A 21,904-nucleotide genomic window follows, 5' to 3' on the forward strand; every position below is an offset into this window, starting at 1 on the left:
TTTGAAAATCCCCAGCAACTATAGGGACTCCCCCTCTGGGGCTAGACACCCCAAAACAGGGGAGAAAACTGATGGGCTCACATAAAAGTGACAGCTTGTTCTTTTAAAACCTACTTCCGGATAAAATGATAAAATATTATACATCTATCCACATTTTACATGGCTGTAAAGACAGAATTAATAGACGTGTGGCAAGATTTGCATTCACACACATTTCTAGGCTGAGAACAAGCATGAGGAATGTCAGCACAAAAATTGAAGAAGTCATTAAGCAACTTAAAATAGTGGTATACGGCTGTCATCTCACCTATAAATATACTGTAATATTAACTGTAATCATATCTTGCATATTAGCAAAATAATTCTACAGACTAAGAACTTAACATGGGGAATATGATGCACTCCTTGTTATATTGCCACACGAAGCAATACATTAAAAACAAAAATAGACAGCTGCTTAAAAAATTAACAGAGCACCCAAAAATGTACATTAAAAGATACCTTGACCAAAAAAGCGTGGTAAGTAATAATATATGCCAATGCCAACATCAGCTACTAAATATCACTATACAGAATGTGAGAGAGACAAGGTGGGTGAGATAATATTGTTTATTGCACCAACTTCTGTTGGAGAGGGAGACAAGCTTTTGAGCTTACACAGAGCTCTTCTTCTGATCTGGGAAACATACCATACTTAAAGTTTCACAGGTAAATACAAGGTGGAACAGATCATATAGCACAGGGGTCGGCAACCTCTGGCACACAGCTTGCCAGGGTAAGCACCCTGGGGGGCTGGGCCAGTTTGTTTACCTGCCACGTCGGCATGTTCGGCTGATCGCAGCTCCCACTGGCCGTGGTTCGCCGCTCCAGGCCAATGTGAGCTGCAGGAAGCAGCGCGGGCCGAGGAATGTGCTGGCCGCCGTTTCCCACCACCCCCATTGGCCTGGAACGGGGGACCGTGGCCAGTGGGAGCCGCGATCGGTCGAACCTGCGGATGCGGCAAGTAAACAAACTGGCCCGGCCCACCAGGGTGCTTACCCTGGCGAGCCGCGTGCCAGAGGTTGCCGACCCCAGGTATAGCGTAAGTAGTTAACACATATTTCAACATGCCATTTAAGGTGAAGTGGCCCATTAACACCCCTCCTGTCATAGGGGGCAAAATACAGTTGGGGAGGTTATACATTGTTCTAAGAAGCCATAAATCCAGTGTCTCTATTCAGCCCATGATTTTTAGAATTCTAGCAAAGTTATGAATTTAAGCTCTGAGGCTTGTCTTTTGAAAGCATTGTGCAGATTTCCTTTGAGGATGAGGACCGATCAGTCAGATATAGTGATGGCTTTGTGAAAAGCATTCAGGGTCTATTTGTCTTTTATCATTTTTCCTCTGTGAGTTCATTTGAGAGTACAGTGATTGTCTGGTTTCACTCACATAGTTGCTATTGCGGCATTTAGTGCACTGGATGAGGTACACCACATGGAATAGGTATGCGTAGGACCCATAGATCTCGAAAGGTGCATTGTAGGGGATGTTGATCATTGTAGCAGTGGAGATATGTCTGCAGGTTTTGCATTTGTTGTTCTGACAGGGTCTCATGCCATTTTGAGTTGGTGTTTTCCTGGTCTGGGGGAGTTTGCTTCTGATGAGCTAGAAGAGGTTGAGGGGGTTGTTTGAAGAAGAAGGAGTTCAGGAAAGATTTCTTTCAGGATGGAGTCTCCATAGAGTATGGGTTGTAGTTGTTTGATGATAGCCCGTATGGGTTCTGGTGTGTGGTGACACACGACAACTAGGGGTGTACAGTAAGAGGGAGGTTTTATTTCTGTATTGTCGCAGGTTCTCTGAGGGTATTTGGGTGGCCTATTCCATAATGCAATCTGTTCCACCATGTATTTAGCTGTGCACTCTGAATAAATTTCCCCAGACCTGAAGAAGAGCTCTATCTAAGCTCGAAAGCTTGTCTCTCTCACCAACAAAAGCTGGCCCAATAAAAGATACTACCTCACGCACATTGTCTCTCTAATAGCCTGGGACTGACATAACTACACCAATACTGCACACGATACAGAGTAGAAATGTAGGTGAGGAGAAGAGTCAATGGGACCTAGGTTTTCATGTAGTTTTTTCCACATGTTAAACAGAGAAATCAAGACCTTAAACTACAAGCTGATAGATCAATTACATGACTGCTGAACATATGAAAGTACTTAAGTAAAAGGGATTGCTTACTGTTTACTATTCTTTCATCAAATTTCCTATAAGCATTAGCATTATTACAGTGTGCCATATTTTGATTTATACTAGTCATCATTTTTCAGTGTTCTGAGTGGTGGTTTACCGGGCTCACTCTCATTAATATTATCAGCTAAAAGAAAAGCATTTTGTACACAACCTAAAAATGTGTTTCAAATGAAAATCTCAAACCTTTTAATTACTCGCTATATAAAAGCACAGATATGACAGATTCAGCTTTCTTCATTCCCCCTAAAAACTAGACTGGAAATCATTCATTACACCTTTGTAGTGGAACATTTTCATATAGATTTGTGAAATTATTTGTTAGGTATAGTTGATATCTGATCTTAAATAATAGGCATTAGTAACAATTTTATATTTTTTCTTTCTAAAGTCAAAGATTTTCCTATTTAAATAATATTGATAGCAAACCTCAGACCTATTTTGCAGAAGTATTTATGAGTGTCGCACCTTATAATCCTAAGTGTTGCTAAGCAAACTAAATTTAAATGAGTTAAATACATTTAAATGAAGGAAAGTGATACACAAATATATTAAAACAAAACTAAAGCTGAAAGTAAAATAGCCAACTGAAGGTACAGCATAGCAAACAATATACTATGTATCCTGCATGCAAAAAAATATATCCACATCCTTTGAAAAACAAATTCAAAATTACTATCTATCTATTTTTTGATTTGTGCAAATGAAGCTGATCCCTTCGGGTGGGTACCCATGTTATAGAGATAAAATAATTAAACACAGGATATTTAACATGTTAGGAAATGGCCAATAGAAAGTAACACTTGATATTCAAAAGAAAAAACAAAGAGTATCTTTAAGTGCAATACTGAGGCAACAAGTAATTTGTATAATCAAATAAGAAATTGCCTAACCTGTTTTCCTTAGTGAGAAATCATTCCTGGATTGATTTCTAATTAAATAAATATTCTTAGAGAACAAAAGAGAAAATAAAGTGCAAAAGATTATCTTTGATGATTATCTTTAAATTACAGCCAAATGGGCTCCCGTACAATATTTGAATTTTAATGTGCTATCTTTTTAAATGGACATGCTGTTTGATAGGCATTTGTTTGTTCACATTCACCATCTGCACTTCTCTGGTTTAAAGTACAAGATTAATATTTTCTTATTAGGCTCTCTCATTCAAAGGGAAACCAAGTATTGATCTGTCATGGATCAGATCCTGGATCATTTATTTGACTTTGAAATTGCATGAACTAGTTAGTAATTCTTTTTTCTGCATATTTGAAAAGGAAAAAGCACACTCAATGAGACAGGGCAGCCTCTCATTTATCTACTCCAAGTTCAGCAAATACTCACAGATATAAAAATTAGGTTTAATGACAACTAAGGATGCATGAGGTCCACAAAACCCATCCAAATCCTTGAAAGCATGGAAACAATTTAAAGGAAAAACTCCAGCATTCCTTGCCACCTTCAATGTCGCCTATAATACTGTTGATAACACTCTGCAATGCTCCATAAGACATTCGTCTCCATTTCTAACACATACCAAAAAAGCAATACATACCTAACTTTATCCAATTCATTCTGTTACGTAAAAAAAAAAAAAAAAAAAAAAACCTCACTCTGTTATGCTTATACACTCTTGTTTCCATAAACTTGACTGTCACATTGTCCATTCATTTGGAAAATTATTCTGATTTAACACCATTAAGGTTTTGTGTGTGAAAGAGTTGGATTAAGTTGGGACACTTAAGCTGGCAATCAAAATGTGACCACCCACTGCCATTGTACACAGGGGTCTATTACGCAGTGAAAGTGAAGTTTAGGCAATCCTTCCACCAAGAGCTTGACGCCATTTTTTGAAAGGAGGCCCAGAGTATGCCTGTTGCTTCAAAATTCAGGTCTCCTGTGCCATGGCCCTCATATTTAAATCAGATTTTAATGTTGCTCAGTACCCAGCAGCACCCACTGTAAACACAAAGATATGCAATACAACATTCTTAAGAGCAATGGGAGTTGTTGAATGCTGAGCACTTTTAAAAATCTGGCCCTTAAATTTTAGTTTGGTATTAGCAAGAAATATATTCGCAATCTAATTAATTCTACTGTTGATATCATTAGACCCACAGGATAGTACATACCAAGAAACAAGAACATTTTGTTAAGCATTAGTGTGAAGACAAGCAAAAGAGAATAAGCTTTAAAGCTTAACAGACAATAAGATTAATATTTTATATACCCAAGTATTATAATCCACCATTTCACAGGTTCTCTGCCTTTCAAAGTAATAAGATGCCAATTAAGCTATGGAACACTCACAACTTGTCAAGTAAAGCCATATTACCATATTCTGCAGCTTCACATTTTATACTGGCACATGAAGCTGATATTGAACTTGCATTTCTTGGTAAGGTGTGAGAGGGTGGGATAAGGTGGAGACAAATTTCTTACACACCATCTTTTATTACAACAACCGTACAAAATAATCTCCCTCACACTGTTACACGAGTGGGCACATAGAAGATACCTTGGAAGTACACTGGAGCACAAAGAGGTGCCAGCAGGAATAACAACAAAAGTACAATATTATCTTAAAGGAAAATTGAAGTGATATAATTTAATCGCTTGTTGTTACAGAGGTGTTTAGTAATGCTCCAATTCTGAGAGGTGCCAAATGTCTTCAACACATCATGGTCTCTTTCTCCCTACTTCATTCCCTATTCCCTCCACCACCTTCCACCCCAAAAATTCTTCATGTCTTCCACATTCAAGGACAGTTTCAAATGGCAGAAGAATTTAAATTCTATTACCCATTCCCTCCTGCCCACCTATATCACTTTTAGTTATATCATACAATCTTTAGTAAATGTTATCATTGCTTAACTTTTCAGATTGATTCTTCCATGTTTTGACTGCAGCGGCATCATCCAGAAATATGCCAGTTTAACCCTAATAAGGCATCAAACAACACTGAGTATGCTAGATGAGGGGAATAACCTTGAATTTTCAACCACAGACCAGTGAAGACAAATAAAGGTTATTGGTCCCATGCACTGCGATTTAACCACCATGCAGCTGAACTGCCATACATCACACTGGAAATTATCAGAACTTTGTTTATGCCTTATATTATCTTTAAAATACTTTAAACTGCATGTCTCAAAAATCTCAAGACCAAGATTTAAGATTTGCTATTTATAGAGTTGCTCTTTTAGAAAACAAATTGCATATAAGTGAGAATCAATTGATGGATTCTCCAAAACCTGAAGTCTTTAAATTGAGATTGCACATTTTATGCTCTAGTTCAAGGGTTCTCAAACTGGGGGTCACGAGGTTATTACACGGGGGTCGCGAGCCATCAGCCTCCACTCCAAACCCCATTCTGCCTCCAGCATTTATAATGTGTTAAATATATAAAAATGTATTTTTAATTTATATGGAGGGTCTCACTCAGAGGCTTGCTATGTGAAAGGGGTCACCAGTACAAAAATTTGAGAACTACTTCTCTAGTTCAATCAGAAATTATGGGATTGATGTAGGAATTACTGGGTGAAAATCTATGACATGAGTTATGCAGAAAGGCAGAATAGACTGTCATAATTGTTCCTTTTGGGCTTTAAATCTATGAATTAATGAAAATTGTTAGAGTTATCCAGGAATCACTCCACAGACATCCATGAAAAAAATTAAGTCTCTCAGTGTTAAGTGTAGCTAGTTTTACACTTTTCAAAAGAATGTGAACTGCAATGAACCATCTCCTGTCTAGTTCAACAATAACCCACACAATAATAATAATTCAATTCCTGGACAGTTGCAATCACTTGTGCTCATTCTTCACAATGCACCTTAAGCATGTAGTAGCCAGGAAATACATTAACAGCTTACTAATGCACATCTCTGGTATAGTTTACTGTTTTTAGAATTGGTTTGCAACAACATAAGTGAATTCATGTAGGGCTAAAAGATTATCTTGTGGTTAAAACATAGGACTAGGAGTAAAGAAACCTAGGATTAATTTCCAAAATCCAGAATTCAAAATAGGTGTGCAAGTTAGAGTTCTACAGAGGATGGGTTGTTGACGTTCTAAGAAATAGCGCACTGCAGCCCGTAAACTGGCAATAGACAGCACTCACCCATCCCACCAGGATCTTCTCTAGAGAACTCAGCATCACAGTTTATCTCTTTTTAAAAAAATGAAAAGATTATTCCTTGTATTTTGGTGCCCCAAAGAGCTGCCTATCTAAATTATGTCCAAATTGAGCTTAGCGCAAATTGATGCCTTTTAGAATTAAATTTTGTACAGCTAGGGAAGAAAAAGAACAATCCCACTGTCCAGAAAAGTAGCTGTACATGTTAGCATTCTTACAATTTGCTCCTAAAAAATTCACAAGAGAAATACAGTCAATATATTGATAACACCACACTTTAAGCTTTCCGTTTGTTTTTTGTGAAGTGAGGTGCCATTGCTCACTCACGGGATGGGGGCGGAAAAAGTATGATCTACAGAATATCAACAAGCTTAAGCTACAAGGAAGGGAGCAAACTCTCAAAAAACGCTATCCATCCCAAATACATGCAGAAATAAAAAGAGAAAGAGAGAAGATATTACTTGAAGAAAGCAAGCAAGTGATCCTACAAGTAACAGTCAAAGTCCTCTCCAGAGACATATCTCTAGGATGCTGTGGAAAGTGCAAAGCATTTTGTTTCCTTCCTTGTTTTGGAGTTGGTACCTTGGGCTCCAGCCCTGTAAGCACTTATGTACATGAATAACTTTACACAACTCAGTAGCCTTAATGTATTCAAAATGACTACTCACTTGTACAGGATTAATCACATACTTTAAGTTTTTGCAGAATCCCCCTATAGTTTGTAGCTAATATTCTTGATGGTGGTGAAACAGGCTATTTCCCGCCAGGCTGGCTATTGCCAAACAGGCACACATTATTGCTTTCAACTTTATCCATTTATCACCCTTACCATTGAGGAAGGTGAAGGGGAAAAGGGGAAAAATATTTTTAAAACTGTCCTTTCATCATCTTTAACATGTACAAAAAGTTACCTGCTGTTACAGCCAATTTAAAATTGTTGGATACATGCCCAACAGTAATAGTACAAAGAAATAAAACTCCAGTCCTCAAAGCAACATTTACAACCCCACTTTCCCATAACTTCTGGTTCTGTAGTATGTCTGCTTGGGAAACACTGTCAAATGTAGAAACACAATAAAATAAAGTTTGTTAAAATAAAAACAGTTTTGGGCACCTCCGAGTGTGTACCTGTATTCCCTTGTTTGCATGTTGTAATTCTCCTATTCATTCAGTCCTATTTCCTCTTTTTTAAAAATCATATTTCCTTTCCTTTCTTTCCCTCCTCTGTTCACTTAAAGACTACGGGACCATCTTCTCCTTCATCTTTTACCCCCGTTTTCGTCATCTCTGACATTCCTGTTTCTCTCATTCTGATCTCTCCCCTTACTGGGTTCTTTATCTGCTTCTAATGTCCTGTCCTTCTGCTCCTTATCCATAGGACTTGTACCTGCAATCTGATCCATATGGGTGGACCCACACAGAGCCACACTGACTTCTATGGGTGTCTGTACTGGTATGAGGAATTTGCCCACAGAGAGCGAATTGCAGGATTAAGGCCATAGTCAGTTCCAGTGAGATCAGTCTCCATGCCTGTACAAACCTTGGCCTCTCTGCTGAGACTAACAAAGGTACCAATGGAGTGATGATTGACTGTTTTACAATATAGACACTTATCCCTTAGAAATTGGATTGGTACTGCCAATCTATTGAAGAAGAGTTTTGGTCACTATTCAAGTATCCACTGATCACCAGTAGGTTAATGGCTCTGTATTGCATTAGCAATCCTCTAAACCAACAATTATCCCTCCATAATTATTATTAATTTGTATTACCTGTATATATTTGTATTTCAAGTGTATAAAAGGTTGTTACAAGGAGGAGGGAGAAGAATTATTCTTCTTAACCTCTGAGGATCGGACAAGAAGCAATGTGCTTAAATTGCAGCAAGGGAGATTTAGGTTGGACATTAGGTAAAACTTCCTAACTGTCAGAGTGGTTAAGCACTGAAATAAATTCCCTAGGGAGGTTGTGGAATCTCCATCATTGGAGATTTTTAAGAGCAGGTTAGACAAACACCTGTCAGGGATGGTCTAGATCAGGGGTGGGCAAACTTTTTGGCCCGAGAGCCACATCTGGGAATAGAAATTGTATGGTGGGCCAGGAATGCTCACGAAATTGGGGTTGGGGTGCGGGCCGGGGAGAGAGCTCTGGTTGGAGATGCTGGCTCTGGGGTGGGGCCAGAAATGAGGAGTTCAGGGTACGGGAGAGGGTTCCGGGCTGGGGAGTGGCATGCTGGGGGGAGGGGGAGAGAGGGCTCCAGCTGGACTGGGGCTCTGGGGCAGGGCTGGGGATGAGTAGTTTGGGGTGTAGGTGGGTGCTCTGGGCTGGAATTGAGGGTTCAGAGGGCAGGAGAGGGATCAGGGCTGGGGCAGGGGTGCAGGCACCGGCTGGGGGTGCGGGCTCTGGGGTGGGACTGTGGATGAGGGGTTTGTGGTGCAGGAGGGTGCTCCAGGCTGGGATCGAGGGGTTCGGAGGGCAGGAGGGGGATCAGGGCTGGGGCAGGGGTTGGGGTGCAGGCACCGGCTGGGGGTGTGGGCTCTGGAGTGGGACTGTGGATGAGGGGTTTGTGGTGCAGGAGGATGCTCCAGGCTGAGATCGAGGGGTTCGGAGGGCAGGAGGGGGATCAGGGATGGGGCGGGGGGGCTAGGGCACAGGGAGAGGCTCAGGGGTGCAGGCTCTGGGCAGCGCTTACCTTAAGCGGCTCTTGGAAGCAACAGCATGGCCCTCAAAGGTGCATCCAGACAGCTCTGCACACTGCCCCGTCCGCAGGCACCACCCCTGCAGCTCCCATTGGAGCGCCGGAGGGAGCCATGGGAGTATGTAGGAACCGGAGGGGGCCATGCCACTGCTGCCACATGGAGCAGCCCCCGACCCTGCTCCCTGCCTGGAGCACCGGAGTGGGGCAAGCCCCAGATCCTACTCCACCGCAGGAGCTTGAGGGCCAGTTTAAAATGGCTGGAAGGCCAAATCCGGCCTGCAGTTTGCCCACCCCTGGTCTAGATAATCTTTAGTCCTGCCATGAGTGCAGGGGTCTGGACTAGATGACCTCTAGAGGTCCCTTCCGGTCCTATGATTCTATATAAAATAATCCTTTAATATCCCCACAAAATGTTGTTTAAGCACTCAAATATTGTGTATATAAAATACTTATATGGCTCTATCACTGTAGCATCTTAGCATCTCACAGTCTTTAATGTATTTATCCTCATAACACCGCTGTAAGGCAAGAAACTACTATTACTGAAGCACAGTGTAACTAAGGCCTGGATCTGCAAAGGGCTCAGTGTTGCAGTGACTAACTTTTAGACATCTAGAAAATAACTGGACCAACAATGAGATCCACAAAGCCTGAATTAGGTTCCTTGGTTCCCAATGCAATGAAAAGGGAGAGATAGGCACCTAAGAATAGGATCCAGAAAAGCCAGCATGCTAGGGGGGGAAGTCACCTAAACAGGGCAATGGGAGATGCCAACTAGAGGGCATGCCCTAAGCCCCATCCCTCTCACGGAGTTTGATGCCTAAGTCTGGGCTGCAGGGAGGCGCTTATCTCTGCTTGCGATCCACAGCTAAGAACACCTCTCGGAGTCAGGTGATTTAGACTCCTAAGTTGTTTCTTCCAAAAATGAGTGGGATGTCTGCTTAACTCCATGCCAAAGGGCCAGGTGCAGGGACTGGAAGTGCCATTGGAATTTGGGATATTCTGATGTGGGTCTCGCTCAATCTCTCCTAGTGGAGTCGTTCCACTTTAATTAAATAATTTAGTAAAAAATAATTGGGCAAGAGAAAGAGAATCATTCTGCAGTCCAGTAGTTAGAGCACTCACCTGAGAGGTGGGGTACCCCTGTTCAAATCTTTTCTTCTCATCAGGGGGATACTGAACTGGGGTCTCCCACATCTCAGGTGAATGCCCTATCTACTGTGCTAAAAATCATAAGGGAGGGCCTCTCACCTCCCACCCCTTACCCTACTGGCCATTTTTGTGGAGTTAGGCATGCTCTGAGACAAAACAGAACACCCATCATCCCCCAGTTTGTGGATCATACTAGGTTTTAGATAGGAGACCGAAGTCCACACACCTAGAATAAGGCAGCCGTGCACGTGCTGGGAGGTGGGGAGATAGGAGACTTTTACAATGGAAATTTAGGCACCAGCTAAGCGTGGGTTTGTGGAATGCAGTCCCTGTGTGGAACTGGCCCATAGTGGCATGCCCAACGTCACAATGAAAGTCTGTCACCGAGCCAGGAATGGAACCCATTTCTCCCCAAAACTAGGCTACTACTCTTATCACTGGACCATCCACCCTCCATAGTGTTGGTATGCTATTTTCATATCTGGCGTAGGGTGGCTCTTTCACTGTGCCTATTGATTTACTCATTTTATAAATCCAGAGAGACAGACATTTCATTTGGGTTATTACAGGATGACTAATTTGGTCAAGTTTTATAAAAACAGTACACACCTGAAAAAGCCTTTAGACCCAACATGATTATTTTCATTAGAAAAAGGCCCCTCATCCTCCTAATCTTTTATCCTTTCATACAGTATTAGTGACAGACAGACCTGATGACAGATGGGAGTAAAAATTATACAAGATAAAGCATTAAAAACCTCAAGACAACATAATAGTTTCTGGTAAACACAACTCCTAGTTACAGCTGCTGTGGAAATATGAACAACAAACTGACAGCACTATGTTATTTGTTTTAAATGTTGGATGTTCCTACTGTAAGTCTTACAAATCAATGAAGGAGAGGAACTCTACTCTTTCTATGGGGGATTGCAGATTTCTGCAGTATTCATTTACACACTCTTCTTTGATATCTGTAGTACTGAGTAACTGGACCATTCTGCTGAGTGCTCAGTAAGATATAGCACCCTCAAACATCATTCGACTGACACCCAGATATCTTCTCTTACCATGCCTTCCTCATAGATGACTACAGTTTGCAGATGGCCTACAGCTAATGAAGTAAATGTGGTGGAAGATGTATTGCAAATCCAATCAATCAGTGTGTCACGTAGTTTTACTATTCCCATGCCACTACCATGGCGAAGAATAAGAACTCAGCTTCTTTTATCACAGTCCAGCAAGTTTAATTCTTCAGTGGGGCAACTGACAAATCAAGAATGTCTCCACTCTGGAATAAATTGATTTTTACTTCCTGTGAAGGGTTTGATACCTTCTTTATAGGAAACAAGGTATATCTGGAGCTTTCTGACTAGCGCTAGCGAGGTGGTAAATGCCTTTTATATCATTTAGTGAGACAGAGGAGGTACTGAGAGCTTCATCTAACCACCTGGAAGTTGAATCCTTACCTTTGTTTACTGGTAGAAACCTTCCCTATGGGAGAGCAGGACACGAGCTCCCCTCAGTCAAGAAAGGATTAAGCCCCTGATCAAGAAGATATCTCTTGACATTACCAATCATAAATTATTGCCCAGTGCCAATTCTTCCCGTTTTAAACAGTAATCTTACTGATTTTTATAGCCTGCTACAAATTCTCCCACTACAAGAACGTTGCCAAACATCAAGTTAATGTACACCATCCTAGACTTACATTTGTCTACCTTCTATAGCTTTTGGAACAAATACTTCCCATTTCCTATCTTCAATCTATGGAATATGTAAAATGATCACAAAACAAAGGCAACTAATTTTATTTATATCAGTGAACATTTATAGAGTTATTCAGGCTGAATGAGTATTGTGAAATATCCAAAGTCTTTTGCTCCTTCACCCATAAGGATATGTTGCTAAAACTCAGCCAGAGTAGGGGAGGAGAGCTCCATGAGGGTGCTAGCTTATGCATTTTTTGATTTTGGCCTTGACCCTGCAAAGAAATCGGCATGCAAAGTCCCTTACAACTTCAGGGGACTTGACATAGGAATATGAATCCAATCAATAGGATCTTTTTGTAGGACTGGGACATAACTTGTCATGTACGCTCTTTAGCCTTGTCTTGACAGACAGAAGAGGACATTTTTCAATTGTCTGCACTCAATTGAGTTAGCTTAACACAACTGAAAATCCCTCTTAATATTCATTAAGATGTAGGCCTACACATTTGAAGCCATGTCAGCTAGACGTGTTGCAGTGATTGTGAAACTTTATTGGCCGCAATGTCTCCAGCACATTGAGGATACTCCATTTCACCTCTTCTTTTCATTGAGCCCACATTTTGTTTTTTTCTGTGCTTTCTAGATACCTAATTGAGGGTTAAACCCACCTAGATACGTGCAAATTGGCAAACATACAACCTGAACAAGGTATAACTGGTGCTGCTGATTCCTAGCACAATAGAGGGTTAGGACTGCAACTTTATAAGAGATGTGTTGTGTCATCCTTTTTCCAATATGGTTTTCAGCCTTGGAATTTGGTTGGACCCATTGCTGCTTCAAGATATACTGACAGTAGCTTTAACTCACACTGGATTTTAGATCATTATTTTTGTATGTATTGTGGATCAGGGTCCTAGTGTGCTAGGTGTTATAAAAACACACAGTAAGACAGACCTGCTATCTGTGGATCACCAGGAAGCTCACCAGAGCTATTCATGCCTTTGTCTCCTCCTGAATTATTATAATGCAATTTACTTGAGATAGCCAATAGAAAATTCAGTTGCATGTATTCTAAGGGAGGAGGGTCAACATTACCACATTAAACCTGCACTCTCATCCCCTATTGGCTACTATTTGATTCTTGGTCATTTCAAGGCATTTTCATAAGGAATACTATTTTCTCCATGAGACCAGAAGCTTTATGTTGATATTCCTCTCATAGTGGTAGTCAAAACAAGGGAAAGGTGTGTTATTTACTGGTATATACTTTTTGTCCTCTTCTAGATTAACAGGAAAACATAACAGAATCGTATTTTCAAGAGTGGTCAACATCGATAATGGGGACCAGATTTTGAACAGAGCTCAGCACCCAGCAGCTTCTGCTGAAAACAATTTGATCTATTTCATATATTCAAACTTGTGTTATTTGTTTACATTCATCCTATAAAGGACAAATATAAACAAATAACACACATCTGTAGGTATAAAATTAGGTATAAAAGGCCAAGGCACAAAATGAGATTAAACTAGCCAGAGACATAAAGGGTAACAAGAAAATATTCTAGAAATACATTAGAAGCAAGAGGAAGACCAAGGACAGGGTTGGCCTGTTACTCAATGACAGGGAAAAAACAATAGCTGAAAACGTGGAAATGGCAGAAGTGCTAAATGACTTTTTTATTTCGGTTTTCACCAAAAAAGGTTAGTAGTAATTGGACGTCTAACATAGTGAATGCCCGTGAAAATGAGGTAGGATCAGAGGCTAAAATAGGGAAAGAAAAAGTTAAAAATTACTTAGACAAGTTATGTATCTTTAAGTCACCAGGGCCTGATGAAATACATGCTAAAATACTCAAGGAGCTGACTGAGGAGATATCTGAGCCATTAGCGATTATCTTCGAAAAGTCATGGAAGACGGGAGAGATTCCAGAGAACTGTAAAAGGCTAAATATAGTGTCCATCCATAAAAAGTGAAATAAGGATAACCAGGAAATTACAGACCAGTCAGCTTAACAGCAATACCTGGAGAAATAATGGAGCAAATAATTAAGCAATCAATTTGCTAATCCTAGACAATAATGTGGTGGTAAGTAAAGGTCAGCATGGATTTGTCAAGAAGACATCATGGCAAACCAACCTAATAGCTTTCTTTCACAGAGTTACAAGCCTTGGGGGGGGGGGAGAGCAATAGATGTAGTATATCTTAACTTTAATAAGGCTTATGATATTGTCTCTCATGACCGTCTCATAAATTAACTAGGGAAATAGAACCTAGATGGAGCTACTATAAAGAGGGTGCATAACTGGTTGGAAAACCCTTCCCAGAGAGTACTTATCAGTGGTTCACAGCCAAGCTGGATGGGCATAAGGAGTGGGGTCCCGCAGGGATCAGTTCTGGGTCTGGTTCTGTTCAATATCTTCATCAATGATTTAGAATATGGCATAGAGAGTACACTTACAAAAGTTTGCGGATGATACCAAGCTGGGAGGGGTGGCAAGTGCTTTGGAGTATAGGATTAACATTCAAAATGATCTGGATAAACTGGAGAAATGGTCTGAAGTAAACAGGATGAAATTCAATAAGGACAAATGCAAAATACTCCACTTAGGAAGGAACAATCAGTTGCACATATACAAAATGGGAAATGACTGCCTAGGAAGGAGTACTGCAGAAAGAGATCTGGGGATCATAGTGGATCACAACTAAATATGAGTCAACGGTGTAACACCCTGCAAAAAAAGTAAACATAATTCTGGGATGTATCAGCAAGAGTGTTGTAAACGAGACAGGAGAAGTAATTCTTCCTCTCCACTCTGCGCTGATTTTAGGCCTCAACTGGATTAGTGTGTCCAGTTCTGGGCACCACATTTCAGGAAAGATGTGGACAAATTGGAGAAAGTCCAGAGAAGAGCAACAAAAATGATTAAAAGTCTAGAAAGCATGACCTATGAGGGAAGATTGAAAAAATGGGTTTGTTTAGTCCGGAGAAGAGAACACTAAGTGAGGACATAAAAGTTTTCAAGTACATAAAAGGTTGTTACAAGAAGGGGGAGAAAAATTGTTCTCCTTAACTTCTGAGGAGAGGACAAGCAGCAATGGGCTTAAATTGCAGCAAGGGAGGTTTAGGTTGGGCATTAGGAAAAACTTACTAACTGTCAGGGTGGTTAAGCACTGGAATAAATTGCATAGGGAGGTTGATTTTTAAGGGAAGATTAGCCAAACACCAGTCAGGGATGGTCTAGATATTACTTAGTCCTGCCATGAGTGTAGGGGACTGGACTAGATGACCTTTCCAGTCCTACTATTCTATGATTCTGAAAATCTGGCCACTTACTTAGGTGCCTAAATGGGAGCTATTGATATTGAGCTCTGTTAGATATCTGGTCCTGAGAACAAAAAAATCATTCTACCCTGTTTCTCTTGTTATATTAGCTTTTTAAACTTTTATGGTGCAGTAAATTCTTAAGCAAGAAGTTCCAATATTTTAGAATTTATGGTTGCTTCCACCTGAAAATAAACTATATCCCTTCTTACTTCACAAATTTAAAATAGTACCACAAGAAAACAGATCATGCACATACAGATATTCTACATGGTTAACGACAAAGGCCATGATTTAAAGTCATATGGTTATCAATACATATACCTCCCCTATACAAATCTAATCACTTCCAGGGGTTCTCAAACTGGGGGTGCAAGCTGTCAACCTCCACCCCAAGCCCACTTCACCTCCTGCATTTATAATAGTGTTAAATATTTAAAAAGTGTTTTTAATTTATAGGAGGGGGGGGTCACACTCAGAGGCTTGCTGTGTGAAAGTGGTCACCAGTACAAAAGTTTGAGAACCACTGGCTTAAATTATATGCAAGACAGACTCAGCTGTGATTGTAGCCTCTCATAACAAAAAGTATGCATGTTTTTATACTGAACTCTGTGGGACTAATCACAAGTTTAAAGTCAAGCATGCATGTAAGTTTGCAGTGTCAGGGCCTGTGCTGCTGGCAGACCAGGTGCCAGCTCATGCCAAGGTCCCCATGACTCAACTGAACACTGACAAATACATAGCTGGAATCAATCTGACTCTCTTGTGTTAGTAAGGTTAAAATAGGTATTAGAATTACAAGAATGTGTTCAGACTTTATTGAATGCTTGTGAGTTGTTGCATACATTAATCTCACTTATAGAGTCCATATCCCATATTGTAAGGTAATATTTAAGCATTTGTATTGCAAGCCTCTGTTACATTATAAATCACCCGACAGGAGATAGATATGAACTAGTGTAAAATGCTGGTCTCCAAGATAAGGTGTTATGTCCTGCCCAACAAGAAAGGCACATGGACACCAGACTGACTACTGTGTAACATTAAACATTGCCACCGCTCCCACCACCACCACCAAAGATGATGATTCATGCAAAGGGATTCCTCCCATCAGCTGAGTTTGCAGCTCAGACTACATGGGGGGGAAGGGAATGAAAACCCCTAACAAGAAGGAACTGTAATTGCTTGGACTCTGGGGCAAAAGGTTTTCTAGGCATAAGCAAGAGAATCCCAGGGCGTAGCCTGGGTTAGCCCTAAAGGACATATAGGGCTTGCTTATTATAGATGCTACTATTGCTTTTTGAAACTTAAGATTGTAACTTATTTGTGTATGTATGTTTATCTGCTTTAACCTTGTAAATAACTCATTTCCTTTTTAATACATCTCTAAATAGTTTATTAGAGGACTGGCTACAGCATTATCTTTGGTGTGCGATCTCAGGTTCATTTGATCTGGGGTAAATCACTGGTCCTTAGGGACTGTGAGTAACTTGAATATTGCTGTGATTCTTGATGTAAGGGACCATCTACCATAAAGGTAGGCTTACTTGAGTGGCAAGACACAATTTGGAGTACCCAAAGGGACTGTCTGTGATTCCACATTAAGGCTGTTATAGTGCCAAAGGAGTTTACACTTGCTACTTGGTTGGTAAAATCTAGGTATAGAATTCACAACTAATTTGGGGATTGTGCCCTGCCTCTCAGGTTGGTACTCACGCTGCTGAGACACTAAAGGACAGCTTGAACGGGCCTACATAGTAAAAATGTGTATACAGTGGTTATGTTCTTCTGAAAATAGAGAAATATCTTGACTATTACAGTCAACTAAAAATTGCATCTCCTGTATTTGTCTGAAAATGTTTATCTTATTGTTGCATGTAATGTCTAAGATTACAATAACCAAGTCTACAAGAACATTTCCATTTTTTCAGTTTTACATTACATGAGATTTTCAAAAGCACTTGAAACCTTCTCTATTCCCATTGAAGTCAAGCCAATGGCAAGCACTTTTGATAATTGCACCCTTTGTATTTTGACACTATTTTCCCTGTATACTCTGTTTTGTTTTTGTTGGAGGTCTTTCACAGCAACAGGTGAGAAAAGTGGAAAAATATTATATTAAAACAACAAGAACGAGTACAGTAACTTGGGGACAGATGTAGTTGTCCAAAACCGAATTCATTTTTAAAAATTAAATTTCTAGTTGACAAAGTCAACTAAATTGAAAACCTGAATAGTTTAATAGATTTGTGGATTTTAAGGCCAGAAGGCACCGTTATGATAAATTAGTCTGACTTCCTGCATAACTCAGGCCCATAGAATTTCACTCCTTAACTCCTGCTTCAAGCCCATAGCATCAGGCTGAGCTAAAGCATGTATTTTAGAAAAATATTTAAAAAGTCTTGATCTGAACACTAAGTGATGAAACCCCAGGTTTCTAGATGAGCTGTTACAATGGTAAATTACCTTTCATTAAAATTTGCATCTTATTTCCTGTCTGAATTTCTCTAGCTTCAATCTCCATCCATTGGATCTTGTTATTCCTTTGTCTTCTAGACTGAAGAGCTTCTACCATCAGATATATTCCATAAGATATCAGGAATCTGCAACCACTATGTCTGGTGTTCTCTAAAAATTAAGTTTGGCCCTAACATAATCAATATATTTAATTTTGTTTTACATTTAAACAACCAAACAAATATGCCTGTGCAGCATTTCCAGTTGAAACATGGCAATATCATGAAAGTGCATGAAAACCTGAAACTGGACTAAACTAGGAACAACAGTGAAGCTTGTCAATTTACCCTAGCTAAGAAAATATATACAAACACCACAAGTAAATTAGATTTTTAGACTATTCCATAATCTTCTTTATCAGAGATGTTCTTTATTTTGTTTTGTTTTTTTAAATCACACACACACACTTTCCCCCTTGCTTGTAACTCCCTCGTCTGAGTACCTACAATACAGACACCTAATATTGCTTGGGGCAGCAAAAAGTTTAGTTTAACGTTTACATGACAGATCAAGGATATCTTTGTGTAAAGAAAGGACAGGTAACATCTCCTCAGGAGGAAGCAGAGGTAGTGGAAACCTGCCAAGCCTCACTCACTGAAAAGGCAAACTCACACATTTTTTATAAATTTTATATCAGATGAGTTTGCTCTGTTTAAATCTCCCTCATTTAGTGGCAGTGGAGGCAGAAGCTGTGGAAACAGAAGTCAAGTTCTAGGAGAAGTACTAACTTTACTCTGTCCTTTGTGTTATCTATGGTGGGCTTTTTCATAGATCCATAGAGCTGGACACCAGAGGGGATCTTTAGATAAGTCAGACTTCCTATATATCACAGGCCATTACATTTCACCCGCTTACCCCTGCATTCACTCTAATAAACTTGTTTTGCTAAAGCCTATCTTCCAGAAAGGCATCCAGTGTTTATTTGAAATCCTCAAAAAAATGGAGATTCCACCATTTCTCTTGGTAGTTTGTTTCAATTGTTAATTACCCTTACTGTTCTTAAAAGCTTCCCACTGTTATACTACCAGCCATGTGACCCCTGATATATTTCCACCAGGGCAGTGGGAGCTTGAATGAAGACAAAATGCCAGTGTTTCATTTGTCCCTGCTCAGAACAAATCTAAACAAGTTGATAAAATGGCTTGCAGCTGTCAGCACCTTGTCTCTACTAGAAGTCCCACCAACAATACCACCAGTGGAGCTGCACCACTGCTAATGCAGCCATGGCAAATTTTAAGAAAAAAGCTCAGTATAGACAGACAGAAATGGGCCCAGAATTGTGTAAGGGAGAACTCCCACCTCCACACACAGCCATGTGTCCTTGAAGGAAAACTGCAGAGAAGACCCAGCCAGAGACTCCAACCACTATGGACAGAAGCTGCCAAAAGCTGGGACCTCTGGATATTCAGAGAACTTCTTACAGTTTTGACTGGACTTTCTGTCTTCCTGATGACTGGCTGTTTGTGAGGGAGAGGGAAGGCGAGGTTGGAGAAATCTCTTCAGCTTCATTCCAAATCTCCCCTCTTATCCTCACCCTGTCCCCCTTCATCTTCCCTTCCCCTTTCTTTCTATTTAGCTGATCCTCTCCTAACTAACTGTCCTCCCCCAAGAAAAACCCATGGAACGAACATGTTTGTCAGCATCACATTGTTCACTGTGCTTGCGTGTTCTACCTCTTCCCTCACTCGCTGTCCATCTTGTCTATTTAGATTGTAAGTTTTTTGGAGCAAGAAAACCATCTACTTCTCTGTGCAGTGTCCAGCACAACATGGCCCCATTCTTGTTTGGCCTTTAGGCACAACAGTAGTAAACATGATTTCAACAGAAAAGCTGCTCCAGGCATCTCTCCAGGGCAATGTTTACATACAGATTGGACTAGGCAACCACTCGCTCCGTGCTCTTCACAGATAGTAACATGTCAATAAACTATTCAAGTGTTTGCAAAGTGCAAGAATGACTGAAATCTCAAGTGTACGTGAGAAGCAATGGGTCATTTATCTGCCCAGGGTTGGGTTTCATACTGCGCTGAGGGATTTTATTTCCTGTAGACGCACATCTTAAAAGAGAGTTTGAGCGCAATCGTCCCATCACCACATCATACAATAGTGTTACTGTGGTAGTCAAGGCCTTTCCTGATTTTTTTTAAACTTCTGTTTTACAAAAGGGACACCCGTGGCCCTGCGGGCACAAGGAAACCCAGTCCTGTCATCCACCTCTGGAGAAGCACCACAAGGGGAAGCAGCAGCAGAAGCTATAGGTTAGGCTTAGCCTACACTAATATTTTTTCTCTACAACTCCATGCCATTGCTGTGACAGAGGCCATTTCTCCAGTGGCTGCACCAGTACAGAAAAAGGTGCAAGCAGCTCCCGGCATTTTATGTAGAGCTCCTCTGAGTAGCAAACAGGGTAGTAACTAAAATACCAGTGCTTCTTCCACACCAGCACTCCCACTGTCCTTCCCACCAACAGCAGGGCTGTACTGGTGGGCAGGGACGGGTCTCAGTTTCGCTGCTGTAAATGCAGCCCGAAGCTGCCTTGCTTACTGTACTTTCCATAGTCAGGTTACCAGACCAAATGAAACCCTCAAAAACACCCAAAAGGGAGAATGTCACTGGCAATGAATGGCGCTGCCCCAGACAAAATGACAGACAGACAGACACACAGACCGAATCAAAAATAACTGGTCAAAGTTTGAAATTTTGACTAAAAATGTTATTGAAAAATAGAATTTGGGGAAACGTTGACAAGTTTTGTTATTAGCAGGAGCCAGCTCCCAGCTCCCGCTCAGCCCAGGGAACTCCTCCGTCCCCCGAAAAGAAGGGCTCTGGACGGGCATTATTATGCAACCGTGTCAGTGCATTAGCAGAGCAGGGAGAGGGCTGGAGAGCCGCGTACCAGCGGAGCCCGGCACGGTCCCGGAGGCCTGGCGCGGAGTAACCGGGCTCGGCTGTGGAGGGGGAGGAGAGGAGGCGGCCACTCACTCACTCACTCACCCAGCAGCAGCAGCTTGAGCTCCCTGCGCGCGTCCCGTTTATCCCGGCGCAGCTGCCGCTCAATTTCCGCGCTGATCCGCTGCGACTCTTTCTCCTCCGCGGATAAGCAGCATCCGGCCATGGTCAGCGCGGCCGCGGGGAGGAAGGAGCGGGGCAGGGGGAACGACACCCGCCCGGCCGCCCCTGGTCCTCTGCGAACGCTGGCGGGCTCGCGCCTCTCGCCAGCCCCGGATCCCCGCGGCGCCAGCCGCCGGCCGGCCGGCAAGGGCAGCGCGTCCCACGCAGGGCTCCGGAGCAGACGCGTCCCCCGCAGGGCGGTGGCGAAGCGAACGGGGATGTGAGGGCCACGGCCGCGTCCCCAGCGGGTGTCTCTCCGCCTCCCGCGGGAGCGCCGAGCCGAGCCGCGCCGCGCTCGGTGGGTTGGGCTCGCCTCGCCCCCCGGGCACTGGGCTCAGAGGCAGCGAGGAGGAGGTGGCGGCGCGGGGAGGGGCAGGTGCTGTTGTGTCTCGTTGCCCCTCCTCTCGTGGGTTAATATTTGCAAATGCGGCTGCGAGTTTCACGAGAGACACGCGGCGGCAGTGGGCGGGAGGAGCAGATCCCCCCGCAGCCAGTTGGAGGCAGTGGGACCGGGCCGCGGCTCCTCGTCTGGAGAGGGAGACAGGCAGAAAGGAAGGAGCAGCCTTCAGCCCCCATGGGCTGCTCTCGGCTCTGGCTGCTGCTGCTGTGGGAGGCGGGGCGTCTGCCACTGGCGGCGGGAGTCCAGCAGGACGCTGGAGCAAATGGCGCCTGGGATTTAATAATAATAAATTAATAATTAGAAAAAGGCTGGAGTCAGGAGCGGGGGAGGGGAGGCAGTGCCTTCAGCCCCTCTGGAAACCCCTTCCCCGGGGGAGTTGTCTGTCCGTAGGTGACGCTTCCCCGGCTGCTCAACTGCAGGCTTCCTCTTTAATTGAAATAGCCCTGCTCCGACAGGTGAGCGGCTGCTGCCTCCCTCCATCTCCCCAGCGGCGGGGCAGAGCAGGCGCTGCTGCCGGGCAGGGACTGCAAACCAGGCGCGAGCTGCTGAGCTCTGGGGTGGGGGACTTGCCTCTCGGGAACAGAACTTGTTTCGCTTGCCAGCCTCTTTCTGCTCACACGTCCCTC

General features: G+C 42.3%; 1 protein-coding gene across 1 annotated transcript in view; it reads right to left on the reverse strand.

The window, feature by feature from the left end:
• Positions 1-21,454, reverse strand: part of LOC123372843 (guanine nucleotide-binding protein subunit alpha-14) — a 54,010-nt gene extending 32,556 nt beyond the window's left edge. Inside the window, exon 1 of the mRNA XM_045021353.1 lies at positions 20,762-21,454. Coding sequence (XP_044877288.1) covers positions 20,762-20,882 — 121 coding nt within the window. The 5' untranslated portion in view covers positions 20,883-21,454. The remainder of the gene's footprint in view (positions 1-20,761) is intronic.
• Between the last annotated feature and the right edge of the window lie 450 nt (positions 21,455-21,904).

The sequence above is a fragment of the Mauremys mutica genome, chromosome 6, assembly GCF_020497125.1.
Source record: "Mauremys mutica isolate MM-2020 ecotype Southern chromosome 6, ASM2049712v1, whole genome shotgun sequence".
In the NCBI taxonomy this organism is placed as follows: domain Eukaryota; kingdom Metazoa; phylum Chordata; order Testudines; family Geoemydidae; genus Mauremys; species Mauremys mutica.